Source organism: Saccopteryx bilineata, chromosome 10, assembly GCF_036850765.1.
Source record: "Saccopteryx bilineata isolate mSacBil1 chromosome 10, mSacBil1_pri_phased_curated, whole genome shotgun sequence".
NCBI classification, from domain to species: domain Eukaryota; kingdom Metazoa; phylum Chordata; class Mammalia; order Chiroptera; family Emballonuridae; genus Saccopteryx; species Saccopteryx bilineata.
The window spans coordinates 6,339,571-6,361,245 of NC_089499.1; the positions used below are offsets into that span (position 1 = coordinate 6,339,571).

Below are 21,675 nucleotides of genomic sequence, written 5' to 3' on the forward strand. Positions count from 1 at the left end.
AGCCCCTAGGGTATTCTCTCCAGTTTCCCCTGTTGATGCACACCCTTGTCCTGTCTGAATAACCACACAGCTGATACCAGTTCCATGTTTAATAAGCCAGATCCTCAGTTGAGTCTGGGGTGGAATGTGACTGACTGTGTGTGTGGTGGTGTCTGGGTAGCCCTGGGGCTGCAAGACCATGGTCCTGCCTGCCAGGTCTCTCTGCAGTAAGTTCCTGTGCAAGAGCTCAGCGTAGCCCTATCTGCAGTGCACCTCTGCTGCAAAGATGATCTAGGCACAGGCTGCCAGATGGAAATGTATCATCTAACAATGCGCAGGGAGAAGTACAGGGAGGGAGAGAGGTCTGGGGCCACACTGCCTTCAGGAACAGGTATTTGCTACCCATCCCTTTGGAGGCTCCCTTGGCCTGTTCTGGAAGTGGCAGGCTTGCTAACCTGTGGCTGTGCTCCTTTAAGGGTTCTTGGGGGCTGAGATGGTACTAGTGGGGAGGCGCTGAGCCTGTGGGTTCTCAGGGTGAGGCTCCTGTGGTTTCAGGTCAAGATGGGAAGTGATGAGGCTGCAGGTCAGGGTGGGGTGCTCAGCACTAACTGCTTAGAATCTCTGAAGGGCCAAGGTGCTGGCCCACAACCCCATGGGCACTTACGTGGTAGGGATGGGGGTGGGAAGTCACTCCTGGGGCTCAGCCTCTTGGAAGCATCCAGCTACCTCCAAGAAGGATTGAGAAGAATGAGTATGACACTTAGGATAAGACAATTTCCATAGCCTGGCACACACGTGGAGAACTCTGAATGGACCAGGAAGGTGGGTATTTGGTGCCTCCATGTCTGGATGGTGTCAAATGGCCCCTGCCTTATACTTGAATAGCCACTAAGTAACCATAGAGTATAAAGCTGTGTCCAGGCCAAGATTCCTGGTTCCTTGCTAACACAGCAAAACCAAATTCAGAAAACCTAGGACTTTCCTTACAAATCCCAGAGTTAGTCAACCTCAGGGTTCTTCTCAGGGACAAATCTCTCTGCAGTTACATCCCAGGGGGATAGGAAGAAGGACAGGAAAAATCCAAGAGAGAAAATGGACTGCTGGCCTCCCCAATCCAGAGGCTTTTCCTAAACTGACCCCTGAGAGAGGAGGAACATGCCTTCTTTTCTTAAGGCACCCAAATCAAGGTAGAGGCAAACTCTTTACTGGCCTAATGCCTGGGGCTGCTGAAAGAGAGGCCCAGCCCCACAAGCACTGCAGTACCCCTTACCCCCAACCCTGACCGCCCTGCAGTCATCCCTGGGGGTTGGGTAGCAGTAGAACCCAGTGTAGGAGCCAGTAGACCCAGTGATGTCCCTGGAGACCCCTCTGCTGCCTTCCCTTATTCCTTGTGGGTTTTGAGAGGTTCATTTGCTGCTGTTTCCCTAAAAGTGATGGAGAGAAGGAGAGGAATTAGTCCATGGGCAGCACAACATGCCCTCAGATTGGCTATGTCTGGCTCCTACACAGAGGCTGAGTGGGGCTCACTCAGTAAGGCCACATTACAATCTAAACTGCTGCTGATCTCCCACAGCCCACACTGGGCCCACCACCTTTCCCCTATAGTCTTGTTCTTCCTCCTGGTCCCCACCTCATGATGGTACTCCCATCCTTCCCCATTTGCCCAAGAGAAAAACCTGGACAGTGGCAGGTCTCCTAACTGGCCTCTTGCCCTCTCTATTGGACCCCTTTATGAACTTTCCACAAGGCGAGCCAATAGAAAGGCAAATTAGATTAGACCATGGCCTAATCCTGGCTGAGTCAATAGCTCCTGCAATAGGCATTGCAGTTCCTTCCACGCCTTCACGTTTGACTTCCAGCATCACAGCCTTGTCTATTTCTCCAATATGTCACCCTTGATCTTACCTTTGGGACTGTTCTAGCCATTCTCGTTGTCTGGTACAGTTTAGCACCCCCTGGCCTACTTGAGAGAAATTTCTGACCACCCTCACCCCTGCAATGCTGCCCTCCCCTTTCAAATCTCTGGCTTCTACTATATAGTAGACGCTCAGAGACTAGCTGAAAGAATTCCGATAATGAGTTCATGTTTTACGCATGAGCAGGCTGACTCTGATGAGGCCAGTCAGTGCACTAAAGACAGAGGCCCTTGTCATTCCAACTGAAGGGCTTGCAGTGGAGTGTAATCCAAGGGACTTACCATTTCATCTTTGAAACTGTGAATAACACCATCTACCCCACAGGTTGCTGAACAGCAAATTTATGGACTGTTCAGACATCCTTGTCACTTGAAACCTGAGCTCTACTTGCAGATCTTGGAGCTTGATGGCAAAGGCCTCTAAGCTGGAGGCCTTCTATCTTAAGAACTCCACTCCGCATCCACTCTCTCTGCCTGGCTAGCACGGCTTTGAGATGGGAACAGATTTACTCACCACGAAGGAAAATGCGTGGGGCCATCAGGTGTGGATCCGTTCTGGCCGCCCAGACCTGGGGGCAGGAACACATCCAGAGCTGCAGCAGGCTGAGTTGGGGATCTATGCAGGCATCAGCCCAAGTCATGTTAGAAACTAGTGGTGGGGCACCTACGGGCCTAGTGGCATTGTTTGATGAGTATTCAAAAGAATAGTTATAATGTGATGGGTGCACTAGTGGAGTTTCTTGACTTAAATGGTATATTCGCATGGGTCAGAGTACAGCGTTACGTTGCGATATGGTTCTTAGGGGACTAGTGGTAGTCTAAAAGGGTTGTGGGGAGCCCAATCGTATAGTCCGGTGGGTGTGGGGGGCGTCCAGTCCACGGAGGTTGGTGGGGAGCCTCACCTGGGCGGTGATACAGCCCGGTCACCGTGCTCCCGTAGAACCCCCACGCCAGCTGGATGCCCAGGAGACTTAACGCCAACCACAGCAACAGCAGCTTGAAGAGGGTCACGCGCATGTCCTGCGCCTCCCACTCCCGCAGAAATTCGCTGCCCAGGGCGCCCAGAGCGCCCAGCACGGTGGCCGGCAGAGCCTGCAAAGATTGCCCAGACCAAGACTCCGCCATGACCGGCCCGCGCCCCACCTGGAGGATTGTCACGGTAGTTCCCACTGCGCAGGCGTCTGATCTTCCGGGCCAAAACCGTTAGGGCGCACGCGTAAACCTAGGCAAAGCGAGCCTAACTCGCCTGCGCGAAGAGTTGGCAGTTTGGGAGGAGTATTAAAACCGCGCAAGCGCACTTAGCCCCACCCTGCTTACTTAAAGGATGAGTGACTCGAAGAGTACAAAATAGCAACCAGGTCTTTTATAGCCCCGGAGTTCCCGTGATGCCTCACGCGGCTGCAATTATTGGTTAAGCGCCTTGCTTTTAGGGCGTGGACGCACTTCTGAGCAATCGTGGCTGAGCTGTGAGTGCACGCGCGTACGCGGGGCCGCGACTAGGGCCAGTTCGAGCCCGCTGGGCATACGGGGGCGCGCACGTCGCTCCCCGCCCTCCCGCCGCCGCCCGCCCTCGCTCGCTCGCGCTCCCCGCCCGCCGCCCGCCGTTCTCCGTCGGTTCTCTCGTTAGTCCGCTGCCGCCTCCACAGTCACTCGCCGTAGACTCCGAGCTTGCGACTCGCGGACAGGCGTCCTCGGCGCAGAGAGCCCGGAGTCGGAGCCTGAGGTGAGTGAGAGGGTTCCCCCCGGGCGCCGCGGCGCCCCGGGCCCGCCTGCCTGCCCGCCCGGCACCCTTCCGGTCGCCGGCCCGCCGCCCTGCCGGCCCCTCGGCCCCGCCGCAGCCGCGCCCCACCTGCTGCTCTCGGCTGGCCTCTCCCTGCCCCTGCCTCCGGGCCTGGGCCCCTTTCCGCGAAGCGCAGCCCCGCCCGCGAGGCCCCCGGAATCGCGCCCCTTCCCCCGCCCGGCCGCCCGCCCGCAGTCGCCGGCGCTTCCTCTCCCACGGCCCCGCAGGGCGGGGGCTGCGGGCCGGGCTGTGCGGCCGGGCGCTGCGAAGCGCGCGTGGCTGTCGGAGTTGAAATGAGGAAAAACTCTTTACAACTCCATCTTGGCTTTTACATTTAACATGAAACACGAATCATCGATTTGTACTGGGTGAAGTCCAGTTACGTGTTGGGGAGATTTTTTATTAATGCAGTACTTTTAGAGATTGTGTAGGTAAAAGATTACTGTTGAAAACTTAAGGGTTAGGATTCTTCGATATTGCAACGAAGAAAATAACCCATGAAAAAGATTTTTTATAGTTTAAACAACTTAAACTACGTTTTGACAAAGTAGTACTTTAAATTTTGCTGAATCTAAGTTACTACCTTGATTAGGAATCACCTAAACGTCTATTCTTAGTGACTGATTGGACCCAGTTACAAGTCGTCTTCATTAAATAGCACTGTTTCCACTGAAATTGATTTGGTCAAAATCACATTTACTCATTTATGGTGGAAAATTGGCCTTCTTTTAACTTCAGAGTTTGTTCCACTTGGGCTTTTAATGGTCTTGATTTAAAATTTTAGCCTCTGTTGATGATTTGTTTGGTTCTTTCTGTGTTTAAGACTGTCTTTTGAAGTAACTTGCAGATGTGTAATCAGATAATATTTCTCCCTGCCAGATTGGGAGGAGGGGAGGAATACTTTTTAAAAATTCTTCAGTGTTGTCTGTGGTGAGAAATTTTCAACCACTTAGTGCCACACACCCAAATGTGTGATGTATATGTACAGTTGCATGATTGTCACTTCAGACATGGCTAAATTGGTATATTGTTTTAAATATTTGGCACAAGTGACATTGGACTGAATAGACATGACTAGTTCTTAATTGTAAAGGATAACTTGTTGGAGGATCTTTTTTGATAAATTGTCTTGAGAGTAAGTAGTAGCTCTGTTTGCTTTTGTAGAGGCAGGGGTTGCTCCTGGGAACGTAAAATATGTAAGATGGAACTTGCTTTGAGTCAAAGTCTAATCCCAGACTTATAGACACTGTTCTCATAAAAATATGCAATGGAGGGAAGAAGAGAGTAAGAATCCACCAGCTTTTTCATAGATCCAGAATTTTAGACCTGAAAGGGATCTTCAGGATTAATAGTCTAACCCCATTTGCAGTTGAGGAAATTGAGTCCCAAAGACTTAAATAAAATTTTCAAATCATACGTCTAGTTAGTTATAGGCCACAACTATTTTCTCTGTAGGGAATTCTCCATATACTCCCAAATAGCTTGCTTAGAATCAGCTGTATTTCAGGATTTACAGCGAATTCCAGTGTTTTCACCTTTTATATATTGCTAATTTTATATATAGGGAAAATCTGAAAAATTCATTTCTTTAGCTGAAGCACTCTTCTCTCTGAACTGGGTGTTCCTGTAGCAGTTGGCTGAAATAGATGAATGAATATACAGGGGCCCTGCTGGCCTAGTCCTAGCTTTAGGTATTTGGGTCTGTGGAGGGACCAACTTCTTCCTCAGTGATCCCAGACTTCCCTGCTCCAAATCTAACGTGATTATTAGGTCAAACTAAGATGTTATCAGGCCACTTGGCTCTTTTGAGGTAGGATGGGGAGAAACTACATGTAACCATCTCTTTGTGTGTATGGCAGTGGTTTTGGTTGAGTGTTTTCCTAGTCCTGATTCATTTTTTGTCAGTTAACTCCTTTTAAGTTTATCCTAGTCACGTGGGGTGTAAGTTATCAGAAGAGTGAAAACAGGTAGATCTTCAGGTGTTTCCTGTCTATGGGGTGGAGTCCCAGAAGTGACAGGAGGAGGAAGTGGGTTGCTGCTTTGGGCCTTACTGTCCTAGAGCTGTGAGGTTTATGTTAACTCTGTCAGAAGAAAGACTGATATTTCACCTTTTGAGAAATAATTTGGGCCTGCTGGCCTTCTATAGACAGCACCTTGGCTTTAATTGCATTATGGCTACTAGTGATAATGATAAATGGTACATAATTGCTGGATTTTGATCACATATTTGTAGTTGTGTTTTGTTTTTTTTTTTACAGAGACAGTGAGTGAGAGAGAGGGATAGACAGGGACAGACAGACAGGAATGGAGAGAAATGAGAAGCATCAATCATTAGTTTTTCATTGCACATTGCAACACCTTAGTTGTTCATTGATTGCCTTCTCAAACGTGCCTTGACCGCAGGCCTTCAGCAGACCCAGTAACCCCTTGCTGGAGTCAGCGACCTTGGGTTCAAGCTAGTGGGCTTTGCTCAAACCAGATGAGCCCTTGCTCAAGCTGGCGACCTCGGGGTCTCGAACCTGGGTCCTCTACGTCCCAGTCTGAGGCTCTATCCACTGTGCCACCTCCTGGTCAGGCTACATATTTGTAGTTTTAAAAAGCCCTTAAGTATTTCACCTTTCCTTACTACTCAGTTTATCCCTTTATGCACCTAGCCAGTGGAACTCAGTTTACCTGTACCTACACATTAATGTAACTAAATTTTATTTTATTTTATTTTATTTATTTAATTTTTTTTTTCATTTTTCTGAAGCTGGAAACAGGGAGAGACAGTCAGACAGACTCGCGCATGCGCCCAACCGGGATCCACCCGGCACGCCCACCAGGGGCGATGCTCTGCCCACCAGGGGGCGATGCTCTGCCCATCCTGGGCGTCGCCATGTTGCGACCAGAGCCACTCTAGCGCCTGGGGCAGAGGCCACAGAGCCATCCCCAGCGCCTGGGCCATCTTTGCTCCAATGGAGCCTTGGCTGCGGGAGGGGAAGAGAGAGACAGAGAGGAAAGCGCGGCGGAGGGGTGGAGAAGCAAATGGGCGCTTCTCCTGTGTGCCCTGGTCCGGAATCGAACCCGGGTCCTCCTCACGCTAGGCCGACGCTCTACCGCTGAGCCAACCGGCCAGGGCCGTAACTAAATTTTAAACTTGTGTTGATGTGTCTTACTATGTTCTGATCTTTGGGGACAGGCACACACTGTTGAGTACTTGTGAGATTAATAAATTAAGATTTCCAAAACGGTTTAAGGTTAGTAATGTAAAATTCCTATTTCAGGTGTTTCTATTTCAAGTGACTAATTTTTTAAGCTGTGGGGCTATAGTAATAAGTGAATACCTTGTATATTCATAATTATGGTAGTCATGTGACTGAATCAGATGGGCCTTGACACTGCTCATTCTGGGTTTTGATCTGAGTTTATTGGTACTTCATCCAAATGATTCTGAATGCATTTTATAGCTAATAATCAAAATAGGACATATACTGTTACATTGTAGCCAGTTTACAGTATGTACCAAATGAGATTGATATTTTTAAGAGGCTTAAATTATGTTTAAGGCTATTTATTATAGAATCAATATTAAAGTGAAGGGAAAGAGGAGCGCATAAGCAATCAGTGAAATAGGTTTGGAGTAGAGTGAAGAGAAAAGCAGGAGAGAAAATGAGATTAGAGAGGTGGGCAGGGACCAGATCATGGCCTTTAGGACATGGGAAGTTCTTCAGGTTTGTTCTGAGATGAGAAATTAGATTCTTTTAGCAGGGGAATGTTATGATCTGTTATTAAACAAATGTGTAGTATTGTTCACCAAGTGTAGGAGTAGATCTGACTTTAAATATAAGCTAATAGTGATAATTTCTGAGAAAATATCAGAAGGATTTCTTAATATTATTTATTTCCTTGACCTATATTTTTGGACGCCATTGCTTTTTCTGACAGTTGTCTTTCAGCCTGTAATTTCTGTGATGCCTGTACTAAAAAGAAAATATAGTTTGATAAAGCAAGTCATTAAAGTGTTCATGATAACCTAGGTGGTAGGGATTCAGGTATTCATTATAAAATTTGCTGTCTGTTTGAAAGTTTTTATAACAAAATGTTAGAAAATTAATTTATATCAGATTTATCTGCTTTTGTGTGTGTGTATTGTGTGCCCATCACCCAAAGTTAAATCATTTTCCATCACCATGTACTGTATTTGTCCGTCTTTACTCCCCTCTCACTCACCTGCCTTCCCTCCAAAACAAACCCTTCCATCTGATAACCACTTCACTTTTATCTGTGTGAATAAGTCTCATTTTTATATCCCACTTATGTGTGAAATTATATAGTTCTTAGCCTTTTCTGATTGACTTATTTTACTTAGTATAATATTCGCAAGGTCCATCCATGTTGTCGTAAATGGCAATATGTCATTATTTCTTATGGCTGAGTAATGTTCCATTGTAAATATATACTACATCTTTATTCAGTCCTCTATTGAGGGACACTTTGGTTGTTTCCATTGTGAATAATGCTGCGATGAACATGGTAATATTTCAAGGCAAGAGAACAAGGGAATCTCTCATGCTGCTATTACTCTGAAGTCATCCTGTCTACTTTTGATAATTGCTTTTATTTTATTTATTTCTTTATTCAAATTTCAGAAAGACGTTTTGGTTTTTGTTTTGTTTTTGTTTTGTATTTTTCTGAAGTTGGAAACGGGGAGGCAGACTCCCGCATGCGCCCAACCAGGATCCACCTGGCACGCCCACCAGGGGGTGATGCTCTGCCCATCTGGGGCATCGCTCTGTTGCAACCAGAGCCATTCTAGTACCTGAGGCAGAGGCCATGGAGCCATCCTAAGCGCATGGGTCAGTTTTGCTCCAATGGAGCCTTGGGGAGGGGAAGAGAGAGACAGAGAGAAAGGAGAGGGGGAGGGATGGAGAAGCAGATGGGCGCTTCTCCTGTGTGCCCTGGCCGGGAATCGAACCCGGGACTCCTGCACGCCAGGCCGACGCTCTACCACTGAGCCAACCGGCTAGGGCGATAATTGCTTTTAAAGGGGCAATGTTAATTTATAATATTCCAAATATAAGGTTGATTGTACACATCATGTTAAGTGAAAGAGGCTAAGACTTGTAGGAACGTGATAAATTTTGATGGTATGTCAGTTAAATTTTGGCCTGACCTGTGGTACTGAAGTGGATAGAGCGTTGACATAGAATGCTGAGGTTACCAGTTTGAAACCCTGGGCTTGCCTGGTCAAGGCACATATGAAAAGCTAAAAGTTAAATTTTGCACTTTTCTCTCTGTTGGAGTCTCAATTACTTTGTAGAACTTTGAGCAAGCCCATTTACATCTTGTGTTATGTGCTTTTTCTTGTAAAATGAATAGACATAATTCTCGGTATTTTTTATATCTTTATAGTGCTTTTCCTCTGAGAAGTTCAAGGTACTTTGTAGAACATCTGCCACATAGACTGTGGGACTTGCAGCACATTTGTAAGGTATGTAAATAGAAGCTTTTTCTTTCATTCTGCTGTCCTCATGCAGTAGAGATTATTATTATGTTACATTAATGTAAGTTCTAAGAAAATGTGGGTGTTCTAAGAAAATTGGGTGTATCACCATTAATGATTTTCTTCTCCACCAATTGAGATCTTTATCTTACTCAATAACTTTTCTGTCTGGTCTTATTCTACCTCTTTCTCAGATATTCCCTAAACTTCCTTTCTTCTCTTCTAAGCAGTGTTTCTTCCTTAGATGAAGATATATTTCCTAACCTCTTTCTTAATCTTTTTATTATTATTATTATTATTATTATTATATATTTATACAGAGACAGAGATAGAGTCAGAGAGAGGGATAGATAGGGACAGGCAGACAGGAACTGGAGAGAGATGAGAAGCATCAATCGTCAGTTTTTCATTTTGACACCTTAGTTCATTGATTGTTTTCTCGTATGTGCCTTGACCGTGGGCCTTCAGCAGACTGAGTAACCCCTTACTCGAGCCAACGACCTTGAGTTCAAGCTGGTGAGCCTTTTTTTTTTTTTTTTTTTTGTATTTTTCCAAAGTGGAAACGGGGAGGCAGTCAGACTCCCGCATGTGCCCGACCGGGATCCACCAGGGTGCGATGCTCTGCCCATCTTGGGGCTTCGCTCTGCCACAATCAAAGCCATTCTAGTACCTGAGGCAGAGGCCACAGAGCCATCCTCAGTGCCCGGGCAAACCTCGCTCCAATGGAGCCCTGGCTGCAGGAGGGGAAGAAAGAGACAGAGAGGAGGAGAGGGGGAGGGGTGGAGAAGCAGATGGGCGCTTCTCCTGTGTGCCCCGGCCGGGAATCAAACCCGGGACTCCTGCACGCCAGGCCGATGCTCTACCACTGAGCCAACTGGCCAGGGCCTGGTGAGCTTTTATAGCTCAAGCCAGATTAGCCCACGCTCAAACTGGCGAGCTTGGGGTCTCGAACCTGAGTCCTCCGCATCCCGGTCCGACGTTCTATCCACTGTGCCACCGGCTGGTCGGGCCTCTTTCTTAATCTTTAAGGAGTTGGACTCACCATATTGCACACATACTTCTCTTACTTGTGGACCATTCTTCTCATCCTATTCCTTCTGTTTTTCATGTTTGACATTTTTATTTTCTTTAATTTATTGATTTGGGGAGGAGTGGAGAGAAAAACAGGAACATTGGTGTGTTCCTGTATGTGCTCTGATCAGGGTTCGAACCAGTAACCTCTGTGCTTCAGAATGATGCTCTAACCAGCTGAGCTATCTGGCTGGGGTGAAGTTTTCATTTTCCTGATTGTATAGTTTGGTCATCTTACGGGCTTATCCACCGCCTGCTCTTTTTTTTTCTTTTAAGATTTTTTTTAAAAAATTCATTTTAGATAGGGGAGAGATAGAGAAGGGGGGAAAGAGCAGGAAGTATCAACTCCCATATGTACCTTGACCAGGCAAGCCCAGGGTTTCGAACCAGCAACTTCAGTGGTCCAGGTCAACACTTTATCCTCTGCGTCACCTACAGGTCAGGCACCACAGCCTGTTTTGTGAGTATATTCAATTTAGATAATGAGCCGGCTGTAGAACAAAGAGCAGGACAGTCCTCTTTGCCAAAAGAGTCAGTACTACTTCCTCTTTTGAAGGAAGCAACGTTAACAGCAGATGTAATACCCCATCCAGCAGCTGTTCAGCTATCTTACGCTGATTACAAATAAAGGAAATAATATTTTAATTTTATGGACACTGACAAATATCCTGGTCTGGTACCATTTCGACTACCTTTTCTTGTTTTCCTTGGGGCCAAAGGCATTCTGTATATAGAAAAATGAGCTGTGAAGGGTATTTCATTTGATGAGACAGGTTACGTAACGGTGAAGACGTGATGCTAGTGAATTTGGTTGGTTTTGAACTCCTCCTTGGTATGTGAGGAATGGCCGAGAGAGCTTGTGCTTTCTTTATTCATTCGATAAACAAATACGCAGTTGCTACTGAATGTCAGGTGCTGTTCTGGGACACTGAAGAAAACAGGGTCTGTGCCCTCAGGGAGGTTTTGTTTGTTTTATGATGTCTTTATTCCTGAAAACATGAACATTTGGTATGGAACTGAAAAGTCGGTCAGGTTTGAAATATGCCATCTACTATGTTCTTTTTGTGTGTGTGTGTGGCAGAGAGGGACAGACAGAACAGAGAGAGATGAGAAACATCAACTCTTTGTTGTGGTTCCTTAATTGTTCATTGATTGATTTCTCATATATGCCTTGAACCTGGGGGCTATAGCAGACCGAGTGACCCCTTGCTTGAGCTAGCGACCTTGGGCTCAAGCTGGCGAGCTTTGCTCACACCAGATGAGCCCGCGCTCAAGCTGGCGACCTTGGGGTCTCGAACCTGGGTCCTCTGCATCCCAGTCCAACACTCCACTGTGCCACCGCCTGGTCAGGCTTCTTTTTTTTTTAGAGAGAGAAAGAGGGGCAGACAGACAGGAAGGGAGATAGATGAGAAGCATCAGTTCTTCATTGTGGCTCCTTGGTTGTTCCTTGATTGCTTTCTCATATATGTCTTGGCCAGTGGGGCTCCAGCTGAGCCAATGACTCTTTGCTCAAGCCAGAGACCACAGGGTCATGTCTATGATCCCATGCTCAAGCCGGCAACCTTGAGGTTTTAAACCCGGGGCCTCAGCATCCCAGACCAACGCTTTATCCACTGCACTACTGCCTTGTCTGGCACCATCTACTATTTTCAATATCATTAACAAGAAAGGGAAAAATAAGTACAAAAAGATTACTAACCCTGTTCATGGAGTTTTTATTCTTTTTGTTTTCTTAAGAAAAGAATAATTATGTACTTATTATTTTCTTTTATTTTTAATTTTTTTATTTACTGATTTTACAGAGAAAGGAGAGAGAGAGAGATACGGGGGGAGTGAGAAGTGTCAACTCATAGTGCTTCACTTTAGTTGTTTATTGATTGCTTTTCATATGGGCCTTGACCCAGCAAGCCCAGGGTTTCGAACTGACGACCTCGGCATTCCAGGTCAGTGCTTTATCCATTGCGCCACCACAGGTCAGGCCTCAGTTTTATTTATAAAGAATTTTTAGCCCTAGCCAGGTAGCTCAGTGGGTAGAACATTGTCCTGGTATGGCAGGGTGGTGGGTTCTATCCCCCATCAGGGCACATACAAGAAATGAACAAGTGAATGCATAAATAATTGGAACAGCAAGTCTGTTGCTCGCTCTCTCAAATTAATAAAAAATTCTAAATTGAATTATGTTTGGAATACAATATTATGTTAGTTTCAAGTGTATCATACAGTAATTCGACATTTATATACCTTATAGTGTACTCGCTACACTAATAATCATCTGTCACTGTGCAAACTCATCACAGTACTGACTATATTCCCCTTCACCTCTTTCAGTCATCCCACTACCCCTTCCTCTCTGCTAACATCACTTTGATTTGTTTCTGTGAGGCTGTTTTTGTTTTGGGTTTTTTAGATTCCATAAGTGAAATCATATGGTATTTGTCTTTCTCTTACTTATTAGCATAATACCGTCTAGGTTCATGCGTGTTGTTGCAAATTGCAAGGTTTCTTTTCTTTTTTTTAAATCAACTGAGAGGCAGAGAGACAGAGTACCACATTCGCCCAGACCAGGATCCACCCAGCAAGACACCTACAAGGTGATGCTCCATTGCTCGGCAACTGAGCTAATTTAATTTAGTTCCTGAGGCGAGGTCATGGAGCCATCCTCAGTGCCCAGGGCCAACTTGCTCTAACCATTTGAGCTTTGGCTGCGGGAAGGGGGAAGGGTAGAGAAGCATATAGTTGCTTCTCCTGTGTGCCCTGACCAAGAATCCAACCTGGGCCTTCCACATGCTGGGCCAATGCTCTACCACTGAGCCAACCAGCCAGGCCCCCCCCCCCCCCCAAAGAGAGAAACAATTTGTTGGTCTACTTATTTATGCATTCATTGGGTCATTCTTATATGTGCCCTGACCAGGGATTAAACCTGCAACCTTGGCATATTAAGATAACACTCTAACCAACTAAGCTACCCTGCCAGGGCCAAGATTTAATTATTATTATTTTTTATTGTTCAGTAATGTTCCACTTAGTGTATACCATATCTTTATCCATTCATGTATCAGTGGATACATAGGTTGCTTCCATATCTTAGCTATTGTAAATAATGCTACAACGAACATAAGGGGGCATGGAGTTTTTTTTGTTTTGTTTTGTGGGGTTTTTTTGTTTTTGTTTTTTTTCCATTTTTTCTGAAGCTGGAAACAGGGAGAGACAGTCAGACAGACTCAGCGCATGCGCCCGACCGGGATCCACCCGGCACGCCCACCATGGGGCAACGCTCTGCCCACCAGGGGGCGATGCTCTGCCCATCCTGGGCGTCGCCATGTTGCTACCAGAGCCACTCTAGCGCCTGAGGCAGAGGCCACAGAGCCATCCCCCTTGGCTGCGGGAGGGGAAGAGAGAGACAGAGAGGAAAGCGCGGCGGAGGGGTGGAGAAACAAATGGGCGCTTCTCCTGTGTGCCCTGGCCGGGAATCGAACCCGGGTCCTCCGCACGCTAGGCCGACACTCTACCGCTGAGCCAACCGGCCAGGGCCTGTTTTGTTTTCTTGTTTGTATTTTTCTGAAGCTGGAAACGGGGAGAGACAGTCAGACAGACTCCCACATGCGCCGACCGGGATCCACCCGGCACACCCACCAGGGGCGATGCTCTGCCCACCAGGGGGCGATGCTCTGCCCCTTCGCTCTGTGGCGACCAGAGCTACTCTAGCGCCTGGGGCAGAGGCTAAGGAGCCATCCCGGGCCATCTTTGCTCCAATGGAGCCTTGGCTGCGGGAGGGGAAGAGAGAGACAGAGAGGAAGGAGGGGGTGGGGGTGGAGAAGCAAATGGGCGCTTCTCCTATGTGCCCTGGCCGAGAATCGAACCCGGGTCCCCCGCACGCCAGGCCGACGCTCTACCGCTGAGCCAACCGGCCAGGGCCGGCATGGAGTTTTTATGTTTGGTTGGTTGGTTGGGTTTTTTTGGCCAGGGAATGTAAATTTACAGGTGGTTCCCTGTGACTTGATCCTTTGGTCTCCCTTTTCTATCCCAGTGTGAACAGGCAATGAACCTCTCTCCCTAAAACTCAAAGACACATTGCAGGTCTTGCTTCTTTTTTTCTCTTGGCCATGACAGATCTTTAGTCCCTTGGGTCTTTGCTTTCCTCCAGGAATTAGCCATCTGGCCTTTGCCTGGGTTGTGCTTTCTCCTCAGAAAGCCCCTCCTCTTCCTTTCTCTGTACCATCCAGACTAAGCTCCTTTTAGCAGCAGTCATGGGCACCATATAACAACAATTTCATAGTTCTTACCACAATTTCACTCAGTTACTTAATGTCTGCCTCTTCTGCTAGACTCTATCCTTTAGAAAGGCTGGTTTTCTGTTCCCTTGTTTGACACTGAGTGTCCAGCACCATGCCTGCAAAGGTTCTCAGTGTATATTTAAAAACAAACTGTTTGAACTAAACTATATTTCAGGAGATAACAGAATGAGTTAAAGTCAACTAAGATATAATTTCCAAGGATAAATGAAGATCCTGCTTCAAAAAAATCCTTTTGAGATGGGGTGGCTCTAGGGAAGGCTGGAAAATGTATGAGTTGGTAAGACAGATGAAATGGTCTCCGGTCTTGCCACAGTTTGCAGCCAATAAAAGAGGGATACTACTGGTTAGAAGGGGTTTTTATCCTAGCTGAGAAGACTGATGATAGACTAGTAGGGAATAGGTTTGCCTTTTTTTAGGAAATAGCAAAAAGGTTTGAATGGCTGGAGCCTAAAGAGCAAGCAAGTGGGAGGAGTGGAAGAAATAAAGTCTTAGAGGTAGGCAGGGGCCAGATCTTACAGGAACTAAGAATTTCGAGCTTCTTCAAAGTGCATTGGGAAGACATTGAAGGGTTTCTATAACAGATGAGTGATATTATCTGATTTGTTTTTATTTTGGGATACTCTACAGACACTAGACTATAGCAGTGATTTTCAACTGGTGTGCCACAGGAATTTTTAAAATATGTAATACCTAAAAAAAAATTAATACCTGACTAGTCGGGGTATTGACCTATCTTAGGTTGTCAAGTAAAAAAAATGACAGCAGCTAACACAACTATAGCTATCTGGTGTGAATAAATCAAAATCATACTTTTATTTTTTTGTCAGATTGTCAAAATAGTTTTTGCTGTACTGCTAGATTTTAATAATTAGTTTATGTGTGCCAAGAGCTGAAAATGGTTGAAAATCACTGGACTGTAGGGAGGCAAATATGGAAGCAGGGAGACCTATTGGAGGTTAAGTCCAGTGACAGATGATGATGGCTTTGACAGAAACAGTGATAGTGGAGGTGGTAGGATTCATGATATATTGTAAAAATATCCCGATACGCTTTGCTGATAAATTGGAAGATGCGGCTTCTTGAAGCCCTAATCTATGACCAGAGATTAGCCCAGTGCAACTGTTGGGCACAGAACAACTAGCCTAGCCCCACTGGATGTAGTACTTTGTTTTTGTTCTATGAGGCTTGCAATGGCTTTCATAAGGAGCTTCAACTAATACATTAGGGTCGGTTGACTGATGGTCTTCGTTATAAGAAGGCAGACTGTTTTCAAAGTTGCTTTCTTAATTGTTCATTGCATTAAAAACAAAAGTAAAGTTATACTTTTGATCTGTAGGTTTGCTTAAACCAGAATTTTTGGAGGGGGGGCAGGAAGGGAGAGAGATGAGAAACATCAACTCATAGTTGCGGCACCTTAGTAGTTCATTGATTGCTTTCTCATATGTGCCTTGAAGCAGAGGTGGTGGGGTGGGGGACACCAGCTTAGCCAGTGACCCCTTGCTCAAGCTGGCAACCTTGGGCTTCAAGCCTGGGGTCATGTCTATGATCCCACGCTCAAGCTAGCGACCCTGGGGTTTTGACCCTGGGTCCTCAGGATCCCAGGCCCATGCTCTATCCACTGCACCTGGTTAGGCCATATTGGTAAGTGTTTTGTTTTTGGGGGTGTTTTTTTTGTATTTTTTTTTTCCTGAAGCTGGAAACGGGGAGAGACAGACAGACAGACTCCCGCATGCGCCCGACCAGGATCCACCTCGCACACCCACCAGGGGCGAGGCTCTGCCCACCAGGGGGCAATGCTCTGCCTCTCCGGGGCGTCGCTCTGTCGCAGCGACCAGAGCCACTCTAGCGCCTGGGACAGAGGCCAAGGAGCCATCCCCAGCGCCCGGGCCATCTTTGCTCCAATGGAGCCTTGGCTGCAGGAGGGGAAGAGAGAGACAGAGAGGAAGGAGGGGGGTGTGGAGAAGCAAATGGATGCTTCTCCTATGTGCCCTGGCCGAGAATCGAACCCGGGTCCCCCGCACGCCAGGCCGACGCTCTACCGCTGATCCAACCGGCCAGGGCCTGACCTTTTTCTTTTTAAAAGAGGCCCCCGCAGAGGGTGATATACAATGCATCACAATGTTATCTAACTTTAAAGCTAAAGTTTGCTGATCTTCCTTTGGACAGTTTTTGGTTATCTATTGCCAAGGAGTTCCCCATTCTGGCCAACAAAGCTATTTTGACATTGCTCCCGATTTCAACCGCATATCTATGTGGCTGAGCTTCTCAAGCTTGACTGCAATAAAAACTAAAAACAGAGAGAGACTGAGAACTGTTGAGGAAGAGCTTCGTGTGTGTCTTTCTACCATTCCTGGCAGGATATCCCTTTTGTGTTCATTGAAACAGGCCCAGGTTTCACACTAAGTGAGTATAAATACATTTAGAAATTATATTATTAACTATATGTATAATATGTACTATGTTAGAGTGTCATTTTGGTAGGTGGTGTGCCCCAGGATTTTGTGAATGTAAAAAATGTACCACGGCTCAAAAAAGGTTGAAAATTGGCCCTGGCCGGTTGTCTCAGTGGTAGAGCGTTGGCCTGGCGTGCGGGGGACCTGGGTTCGATTCCCGGCCAGGGCACACAGGAGAAGCGCCCATCTGCTTCTCCACCCCACCCCCCTCCTTCCTCTCTGTCTCTCTCTTCCCCTCCCGCAGCCGGGGCTCCATTGGAGCAAGGATGGCCCGGGCGCTGGGGATGGCTCCTTGGCCTCTGCCCCAGGCGCTAGAGTGGCTCTGGTTGTGGCAGAGCGACGCCCCAGAGGGGCAGAGCATCGCCTCTGGTGGGCGTGCCGGGTGGATCCCGGTCCAGCGCATGCGGGAGTCTGTCTACAGACTGTCTCTCCCTGTTTCCAGCTTCAGAGGAATACAAAAAAAAAAAAAAGGTTGAAAATCACTGAGATACAGGACATTTTCTTTGGAAGCTTTAAACTTTTCTATTTTTAACTATTTGTTTTATTATCTGTATGTGTGCGCATTTATTTTTTTCATAGGTGAGAGTTGGGGAACAGTAAGATGGATTCCCACATACACCTTGACCAAGAGCCACCTGGCGACCACCATCTGGGGCCACTGCTCAAATCAGCCAAGCTATTTTTAGCACCTGAGGCTGATCTGCTCAGACCAACCTAGCTATCCTCAGTGCCCACCACACATCCAATCAAGCCACTGGTTGCAGGAGTAGAAGGGGGAGAGGATGGGGAGAGGATGGGAGAGAGAAACGGGTGGTCACTTTTCTTGTGTGCCCTGACTGGGAATCTAACCCCAGACGTACATATGCTAGGCTGATGCTCTATCCACTGAGCCAGCGGCCAGGGTCAAAACTTAACCTTTTTTTTTGTGGCAGAGACACAGAGAGAGTCAAAGAGAGGGACAGATAGGACAGACAGACAGGAAGGGAGGGAGATAAGAAACATCAGTTCTTCATTGCAGTTCCTTAGTTGTTCATTGATTGATTTCTCGTATGTGCCTTAATCCTGGGGCGGGGGCTACAGCAGACTGAGTGACCCCTTGCTGGAGCCAGTGACCTTGGGCTCAAGCTTGTGAGCCTTGCTCAAACCCGATGAGCTCACACTCAATCTGGTAACCTTGGGGTCTTGAACCTGGGTCCTCCACATCCCAGTCCAACGCTCTATCCGCTGCGCCACCATCTGGTCCGGCAGTATTTAACCATTTTTAATCATACAGTTCAGTGGTATTAAATACATTCACATTGCTGTGCAGCCATCCCAACCATCCACCCCCATAACTCTTTTTAATTTTATAAACCTGACACACTATACCCATTAAATACTAACATCCCATTCTCCCCTACCCCTCACCACTACCATTTTATGTTCTATTTTTACTATTGTGGCAATACTGAGTACCTCATAAGTAGAATTATACAGTATGTACATTTTTGTGACTTTTTTTTTTACTTAGTATAATGTGCTCAAGGGTAATCCATGTTGTAAAATATTGCAGGATTTCCTTCCTCTTTGAAGCTGAATAATATTCCAAGGTATGTATATACCCTATTTTGTTTATTCACTCATCTCTAGATGAGCACTGGGTTGCTTCCACATCTTAGCTATTGTGAATGCAGCTGATATAAAGAGTATAGAAATAACCTCTTTAAGATCCTGCTTTTAATTCTTTGGGATATATACCCAGAAGTGGAATTGTCATAACTACAATATTTTCTACAGTGGCTGTATCATTTCACAATCCCATTTACTTCAACAATAAAGTACATATAGTATTTTAATCACAACTTTAAAAGAAAAAATACACTAGGTTAAAAAAAAATACAAGGTTTATAATTTTAAAATGTATGTTCTTCCTATCCCAGAGTTCAGTTCTCCTTCCATAGTATTGCTTTCTTTGAGGCTTTAAGGCCTGACCTGTGGTGGCGCAGTGGGTAAAGCGTCGACCTGGAATGCTGAGGTCACCAGTTCGAAACCTGGGGCCTGCCTGGTTGTTGATGCTTCCTGCTCCTCCCCCTTCTCTCTCTGCCCCTCTCTCTCTCTCTCTCACCCTCTCCCTCTCTCTCTCTCTCTCTCTCACCCTCTCTCTCTCTCCCTCTCACTAAAAAAATGAATAAATAAACAATCAAAAAAAAAAATTTTTAGCCCTGGCCGGGTTGCTCAGTTGGTTAGAGTATCATCCCGATCTACCAAAGTTCGATCCCTGGTCAGGGCACATACAGGAGTCATCCAGTGAATTCATCCATGTGTGGGACAATGGGTTGTTGTTTCTTTTGCTCTCTACCTTCTTCTCTTTAAAATCAGCAAATTTAAAAAGTTTTTAAAGAATATTTTTAGCCTGACCAGGCAGTGGCGCAGTGGATAGAGCGTCAGTCTGGGATGCCGAGGACCCAGGTTCGAGACCCCAAGGTCGCCAGCTTGAGTGCGGGCTCATCTGGCTTGACAAAAGCTCACCAGCTTGGACCCAAGGTCACTGGCTCGAGTAAGGGGTTACTCGGTCTGCTGAAGGCCCGCGGTCAAGGCACATATGAGAAAGCAATCAATGAACAACTAAGGTGTCGCAATGTGCAATGAAAAACTAACGATTGATGTTTCTCATCTCTCCATTCCTGTCTGCCTGTCCCTGTCTATCCCTCTCTCTGACTCTCTCTCTCTGTCTCTGTAAAAAAAAATAAAATAAATAAATAAAAAATATATATAATATATATTTTTACAGCAAGGAGATTGATGAAGCATGTATATGAAACAGTGCAAAAGGGGTGGAGCATGAAGAGTAAGCCTTTCCCACATCCCAGCCTCCCAAGGTCCTTGCTCCAGAGAAAACCATGTAACTGTGTCTTATGTATCCTTCTAGAGATACAATGTCTATATGTATATATTACATATTTTCTTTTTTTTTTTTTTTAAGTAAATACTTGCACCTCACACTGTCATGCATCTTATTCTTTCCCCTTAACAACAGGTCTTGGTGATTATTTGGCAAGATATTTAAAAGTGTACACTTTGGAAAATAGTTTGGCAGTTCCTCAAATAGTTAAATATAGAATTGCCATATGACTCGGTAATTCTATTTCTAGATATATACCAAAAATAATCAAAAACATGTACTTGAACAAATCCTTGTAACAGTACATAAATGTTCATAGCAGCACTATTCATAGCCAAAAAGTGGAAACTACCCAAATGTCCATCAGCAGGCGAATAGTTAAAACAAATATATTATATACCACACAAAGGAATAAACAACATGGATGAACCTTGAAAGCAATATGCTAAGTAAAAGAAGCCAGTCACAAAAGACCACATGCTGTAGGATTTCATTTATGTGAAGTGTCTAGAATCGGTAAACCCATAGACAGAAAGCACATTGGGGATTGCCAGGTGCTGGGAGGAGGGAGAAGTGGGGACTGACTGCTTAATGGGTGTGGATTTTCTTTTGTGGAGATAAAAATGTTTTGAAACTAGATAGAGTTGGCGGTTGCACAACATTACCAATGCACTCAATATCATTAAAATTGGCCTGACCAGGTGATGGCACGGTGAATAGAGTGTCTGACTGGGATGTGGAGGATCCAGGTTCGAGACCCCGAGGTCGACAGCTTGAGCACGGGCTCATCTGGTTTGAGCAAGGCTCACCAGCTTGAGCCCAAGGTCGCTGGCTCGAGCAAGGGGTCACTCGGTCTGCTGTAGGCCCCCCCCCCCCCGTCAAGGCACATATGAGAAAGCAATCAATGAACAACTAAGGAGCCGCAACAAAGAATTGATGTTTCTCATCTCTCTCCCTTTCTGTCTGTCCCTTTCTCTGACTCTGTCTCTGCCACACACACACAAAAATCATTAAAATTGTACACTGTAAAAAGGTTAACAATATTATATGAACTTGACCTCAGTTTAAAAGAAAAAGAAAAAAGGCCTGACCTGTGGTAGCGCAGTGGATAAAGCGTCGACCTGGAAACGCTGAGGTAAGCCAGTTTGAAACCCTGGGCTTGCCTTGTCAAGACACATGTGGGAGTTGATGCTTCCTGCTCCTCCCCCCCTTCTTTCTCTCCCCTCTAAAATGAATAAATAAAAAATATTTTAAAAATTAAAGAAACAAAAACCAAAACCTAGGCTTGCCCAGTCAAGGCACACACAAGAAGCAATTATTACGAGATGATGCTTCTTGCTCCCCCCCATGCCCCCATTTCTCTCTCTAAAATCAATAAATCTAAAAAAATTTCTTTTTTTTATAATGTTAATCAGTACTCTTAGGTTTCATTTCTTTTCTTTTCTTTTTCAGATTTTATTTATTGATTTTTGGATAGAGGAGGGAAAGAGAGAGAAAGAGCAGGAGAGTGAGAAAGATGGGGGAGAAGCAGGAAGCATCTACAAGTAGTAGTTGCTTCCTGTATGTGCCTTGACCAGGCAAGCCCAGGGATTTGAACCGGCAACCTCAGTGTTCAAGGTTGACGCTTTATCCACTGAGCCACCACAGGTCAGCTTTTTTTTTAATAAATAAAAATTTACATAGATATTCAGGCCCCACCATGAAGAGTTTTCAGTCTTTTAACCTGTGGTGGAACCTGGAGAGGAATAGAGACATTTGTGCCAGAATGCATGGTGCCTGGCTGTGCATTGTCATTGCTGAAACACTCCAAGTCATT

At 45.9% G+C, this 21,675-nt stretch overlaps 2 protein-coding genes across 4 annotated transcripts in view; one reads left to right on the forward strand and one right to left on the reverse strand.

The window, feature by feature from the left end:
* Positions 1–74: 74 nt before the first annotated feature.
* On the reverse strand, positions 75–3,225 carry TCTA (T cell leukemia translocation altered). The gene is made up of 3 exons (XM_066246068.1): positions 2,797–3,225; positions 2,409–2,463; positions 75–1,403 (listed from the first exon to the last, which is right to left on the reverse strand). The coding sequence occupies exons 1-3, from the start codon at positions 3,017–3,019 to the stop codon at positions 1,361–1,363; spliced, it is 321 nt and encodes a 106-aa protein (XP_066102165.1). The 5' UTR covers positions 3,020–3,225; the 3' UTR covers positions 75–1,360.
* A 206-nt stretch (positions 3,226–3,431) lies between these two features.
* RHOA (ras homolog family member A) overlaps positions 3,432–21,675 on the forward strand; it is a 58,117-nt gene continuing 39,873 nt past the window's right edge. The window contains exons 1-3 of one of the 3 annotated variants that reach the window (XM_066246066.1): positions 3,432–3,617; positions 9,069–9,147; positions 18,531–18,567. The gene's annotated coding sequence lies outside the window, so the exon portion shown is untranslated. The remainder of the gene's footprint in view (positions 3,618–9,068; positions 9,148–18,530; positions 18,568–21,675) is intronic. The other 2 variants (XM_066246065.1, XM_066246067.1) reach the window with 2 other exon arrangements.

Bases quoted from the DNA above. Each gene is read 5' to 3' on its own strand.
- TCTA (XM_066246068.1), bottom strand. From the start codon at position 3,019: ATGGCGGAGTCTTGGTCTGGGCAATCTTTGCAGGCTCTGCCGGCCACC. The intron at 2,464-2,796 runs GTGAGGCTCCCC...TCCTGCCCCCAG, and splicing joins CGGGCTGTATCACCGCCCAG to GTCTGGGCGGCCAGAACGGA. The intron at 1,404-2,408 runs GTGAGTAAATCT...CATCACTTTTAG, and splicing joins CCCACGCATTTTCCTTCGTG to GGAAACAGCAGCAAATGAAC.